The sequence below is a fragment of the Lepidochelys olivacea genome, assembly GCF_965140295.1.
Source record: "Lepidochelys olivacea isolate rLepOli2 genome assembly, chromosome: 20".
NCBI lineage: Eukaryota > Metazoa > Chordata > Testudines > Cheloniidae > Lepidochelys > Lepidochelys olivacea.
Window position 1 is genome coordinate 19,482,827 of NC_140430.1, and position 5,480 is coordinate 19,488,306.

At 56.4% G+C, this 5,480-nt stretch overlaps 1 protein-coding gene across 1 annotated transcript; it reads left to right on the forward strand.

Moving 5' to 3' along the window:
* Nucleotides 1–2,879, forward strand: IER2 (immediate early response 2). The gene has a single exon (XM_084610173.1). The coding sequence runs from the start codon at nt 302–304 to the stop codon at nt 986–988; it is 687 nt and encodes a 228-aa protein (XP_084466299.1). The 5' UTR covers nt 1–301; the 3' UTR covers nt 989–2,879.
* The last annotated feature ends 2,601 nt before the right edge of the window (nt 2,880–5,480 follow it).

Here is a 5,480-nt window from a genome sequence, read left to right on the forward strand (position 1 = left end):
CGGGCGCTGAGATCACCGGGGGTATAAAAGCAGCGGCGCTGGGCGCGGCTGGACTTAGTCGTCGGGGCGGCGGGTCCGAGGCGGCGGCGGCGGCGGCGGAGCAGCAGCGAAAGGCTCAGCAACAAAAGGCGGCGGAGCAGCAGCGGCGGGGGCGGGAAGACCCAGGCGCAGCCCCTCCCCCCCCCTCTCTGTCCCCCCCCACCCCCAGTTCTCCGGTCGGTGCAAAGGGCGCCGGCCGCGCGCACCCGCCAGAGCCGCGCAGCAGCCCCCCGGGCCGGAGCAGGCGCCCCCGCCGCCCGGCATGGAGGTGCAGAAGGAAGCCCAGCGCATCATGACCCTGTCGGTGTGGAAGATGTACAACTCCCGCCTGCAACGCGGCGGCCTCCGGCTGCACCGGAGCCTGCAGCTCTCGCTGGTCATGCGGAGCGCCCGGGAGGTCTATCTCTCCGCCAAGCTGGAGGAGGACGAGGAGGGGGGACTTGGGCCGCAGCCCCCAGCGCCGGCCGCCGCCTCCCCCGGCCCCCAGGCCCCGGAGGAGCGGGCAGCCCCCGCGGACCGTGGAAGCGCCCCGGGCGCCGGCGATCCGGAGCCCATGGAGACGCAGGACGGCAGCGGGGACGTGCCCCAGGCGCCCACCTCTCTGGCGGCTCCAGCGCCCGGGGCGGGTAGGCGGCCGGCGCGGGGGGTTTCGTTGCCGCCCCCGGGCAAAGCCAGCAGGAAGCGGCGGAGCAGCAGCTTGGACAAGCCGGGGGCGGCCGAGGCCGGGCTGGTGCCCACCAAGAAGGCCCGGCTGGAGGCGGCGGAGGAGGAGGGCGAGCGGCAGCCCCAGGGACAGGACGGCCCCTTCCCCAGCCTGGCCAAAGTCCTGCAGACCCGCTTCTCCGGGATGCTGCGGGGCGGCCCGCCCAAGGGCCCCGAGCCCACGCCGGGCTGCCGGCCCGGGGACGGGGTGCTCAGCATACTGGTCCGAGCCGTGGTGGCCTTTTAAATCCCTTCCCCGCCGCTTGGGGGGACTCGTGGCTGGGGGACCTGCCCCGCGGCGCAGCGGCTCGCTCGGCTCCTGGCGGGAGCCATGGGGCGGGGGGGGGTCGCTTTTGGGGGCGCAGCCCCCCTCTCCCTGGCGGAGGGGGGGCGGGGAGCCGGCCGGGAGAGAGGCACACGAAGGCCGGGGAGGACAGCGGAAGAAGGATCGGACTTTCCCCCCGCCACGCACGTCCCTCCCCACCCTGCTGGGTCCAGGGGGGGAGGCGAGACAAAAGGACCGAGAGAGGCCGCCGCTTTGTGTGCGTGGGAGCGGGGGGCTCTGGCCCAAGTTCACGATGGGGAAGAGAGACTCGCAGACCGGGCCGAGCTTCTCCTGCCTGCTCCTCACTGACAGATGGTTTATTTTTGTGTAGAGACGTGCTATATGCGGACTTGGGGTCAATTGGTGCTATCCCATAACCCCCACCCCGGGGGGCGGGGGTTGGGGTGTTTGGTTTTTGGTTTTTTTTTTTTGGTAACTTGAAACTTTTTGGCCTATTCTCCTCCGTCTTGTTCTGTGTCCTTGTGATCGCAGCATGGTTGCTGGGGGGGGGGGGGCGGCGACAGAGGGGGGGCTGCAGACCTGGTGGCCAGATGTGAGATAAAGGGGTTTAAAAGAGAGCGAACAGTGCTGAGAAATATTCAAGAAAGGGATCTGTTGCCTCAAGAGGGAGGGAGGGCTGGGTTTCTCCCGCCCGCCTCCTAGACTTCCTTCTCCAGCACCCCCAGAAAGTGGGGGGATGGTGGAAGATGGGTGTCCTCCTTACTAGATTTCTTTCCTCAGGGGTACTTTTTTAAAAAGTGTGTTTTTGTGTGTGTGTTTTTGTTTTTCAAGAGGCCTTTTTTCTTTTAACCAACTAAGAGCTCTCAAAGCAGGATTCAGTAAGGAAACTTCCCCCACTTCCAGCCAGGCCTACAAGTTGACACACCACTCATATGACCAGTCATTGCATCACACTGGGTCTAGAAAGGCAGCGGGGAATTTCCTGTTCAGACCGCTGGTAGATTTTTTTGTGTGTGTGTGGAGCTGGTTTTTCAAGGTGTGGGTGGGGTGTGTGTCAGCTTGACTCATTTAACCCTGTAAAGGGGAACTGAGACAAGGCTGCCTTCTGCTGCTTGCTCTTAAAAATCAAATAAAAGCTTAAAAATAATTTTAAAAAACCCTACGAAAATCATAGACTCCAGAGGTATTTTATTTCCTCTTCCACCTGGGGGTGGTGGAGGGAAGTTTCCTTTACTCAGAGTTTTGAGTTATTTGAACTAATCTGTGTAAGATATGATTATTAAAATTCTTGGTCTGAAATGCTGAAGATCGAAAGAGAAGAGCGTGTTTGAGAAGGGCAGAAATCCTGGTGACCCACCGCCACCCTGGAATCTTCAAAGGGAAATTGTCACGTGTTCAAATCCCATTGTAAAACCCTGAGAATTGGCCATCTTTCTGTTGTCATGGCTGGTGGGGCTAAGATCCCTCCCCACGCCACTGTCTTGTTTAAAATCAGATGCCCCTCAAGTTCTCTTCGAGTCTAAGGAGAGGAGGGGCCGATCAGTCTGTGTTTGTGAATGTCATGATGGCTTTACGTATATGTGTGAACAAAAATCATTCTTTGGTTCCTGAGTTTGATAGTTGCCTGCAGAGGAAACTAGCGAATGGATTAAACAAATGGGGGGAAAACCCTACACAGTTGAGACATTTCTTTTTAAATGTTACCCATGTGTCTTGAATACTTGTAATTTATATCTATAGTTCCCCCTTTTTTTATTGTCTTGGGGGGGGAAAACGGCATGGACTGGGGTTTCCTCCTCTTGTGTCCTTATTTTTTTTTTTTTTGTTAAATAAAATCCATTTGTGAAACTGGCGAAGTTGTGGCGCTCTGAATTTGTCATGAAAATGGGAAATGGGTGTTTTTTTGTGTGTTTTGTGTAAAGGCCTGGCTAAATTTAGTGGCATGCGTTTTTCTTTTCTTTTGGTTTGGCCTGTTCCAGGCTGGACAGATGCAGCTGCCACTGTTGTCAGGCCTTGAGCAAAAACTAGATAGGCTCCTAACCCCTCGTGGATGAGGCTGGCTGTGAATTCTGTTTTACAGTAGGACCCTGGTGCTATACACAGTAGAGGATCCAGCATGGAAGGAGGCTGATTCATTCCATTGGCTCAGCCAGCATCCACCCACTTCTCTCCCTCCCCCTGAGTCTGGGCCTCTATATCCCTTTGTGATCTTCCCCCCCCACCTTGGGTGACCCCATGCCAGGGCGACGGAAATACCGAGTTGCATAACAGTGCCCTTGGGTTGTGGTGGGAGTGTAAACAGGAGAGGTTTAAATGGCCTAGTAACTGCAGACTTGTAACTGGTTAGAAATACTCCCTTATAAACATGGGCATCTTGCCAGCTAGGGGGCAGTTAAAACTGTTCAGGTTGTGGGAGGGGTTGGTTCTGTGTTCTCTTAAACAGCTGGCATGACTTCCGTGGAGGTAGATGAGCGAGCTGGGCATGGCTGCGAGGGGATTATAGCTGGCGAGATAAAATGGATCTTTTATTGGCCTGGCACAAGAGAGGTGGGCTCGAAGCACATCTGCTGGAGGCAGGTGTAATCCCTGTGAGCTGGGAGCTGGACTTGCTGTGATCCCCCTGCAAAATAATCAAGCTATATAGAAATGGGGGGGAGGGCGCTCAGGGATCCTGCAGCTGTGGTGGGGGATTGGGACATGCCGTTGCTAGATGGGAGATAGGGTTGTGGAAGGGGGGAGATGTCACAGGACTGGGGATAGGTTCACAATTGCTGCTGGTCGGGCATTGAAAGCGTAACCTGTGTCCTGGTGATCCAGCCTGGGCTGGGGCACAAATGAGGGAACGATGGATCCCTGGACTTTAAAGCACTGTTGGCTGGTAACCTGAGCCAGGCCTGTGGGGGTTTCTTTTATTATTTCCCCAGTGTTAAAGGGGCGAGGACTTCGCTTATTGTCTCCCAGGCCCTCCCTGGAACCGCTCACCCCAGCCACTGGTGACCAGATCAGTTCCTCGGCCGTGGTTAAAGCCAGGCTGGGGGTGCGTTGAGCTTCTGGAATTCTGCTCTGCGTGATCCAGCCTGCGGCAAGGTGAACCTCAGTTTCGCATCCACTCATTGCCCGCCCCTCACGAAGCCAGGCAGGTTGATTCCCACTGCCCCCCAAAAGCCCTGTGTAAAGGACCCCGTCAAACAAAGTTAATGCATCTGAGCTGGATTTACACTGGTGCAGGATTTTTACAGCCGATGTGTGTATCCGTGACCCCCCTAAGGGCTGCGTGTGTGTTCCCGTCGAGTGTTCAGCAGTAGCCTTCCGCGCTGGGAGTCTCCATAGCTCATGCAGCCTGTGACCTTCCTAGCCCTGTGAAAATCAAAGGTGTTCAGTACAGACGGGTCCATGACGCAGCTACCCAGTGCTGCGTCTCCTTGTTTCTATTGTAGCTGTTTCCGGCAGCCCTGTTGTTGTGGGTGCTGTACAAACACGTGTGCCCGAGCGCTCACATAGACGAGTGGCAGAAGGAGGGGAAACTGAGGCACTGAGCAGGGGTGGGATTTGCCTGAGGTCACTGGTGGAGCTGGGGAGAGAACCCAGGCATCCAGCCTTCTTGCTACTTCCAGGCTGGGCTGTATTTCCCAACAGTTGCCTAGCTGTGAGGAAGCCCCAGCGCCACGTGCTTTGAGCCTGATGGTGCCATGTTTGCACTTGTTTGAAGTGAGTAAAACGCGTCTCGGTCAGTTTCTACCTCCGGTCCGCCATAGGCAGGGCAGGGCTAGCCCCAGTGTGCAGATGGGAAACCAAGGCACGGAGAGGCTAAATGACTTGCCCAAGGTCACATGGTAATCATGAGGCAGAGTAGGGAATTGAACCCATGTCCTAGGCTCATGCTTAACCACTGGGCTGCCCTGCCTCTCTTTGCATAGGTGCAGTCCGAATAAATGAAATGCCGGGGCGGGCGTTGCCACCCTTTAACAAGTATCTTATCCATGTATTTTTTTTTCAACAGAATAAAGCCCCCATGGTTGATATTGTAGCCAGCTTAAAGAGCTGGCTACTGTGTCTGTGCAGCTCCTCCCTAGTGGCTGGAGTCTGAACTTTTCATTGGTGTGTCATAGTCCCTGTAGTGCAAACACTGAGTGGGGAGTCTCCTGTCGCTCAAGCAAGAAGGGTGCCTGGGTGCAGGAGGATATGAGTTTTGTTCCCAGCTGCTGCTGTGAAATCCGGTGTGTGGCAGGAGTGAGGATAGCTGTCCTACTTGGAGGTTCATGCTGATCTTTAAAACTGGGGGTTGAAAGCAGCCAAAATCTATGGTTTGCCCATCGCTTCCTGTGGCGCAGTGTGAACGCTGTCGCTTTACGTTGGCGGGGGTTCTCCTGGGCCTGGTTGCAGGAGCTCTGTAGGGACGTGAGTGATCTGGGCCAAGCAGCCAGGTTCGAGTACGATGGGGTAAATTGCATTT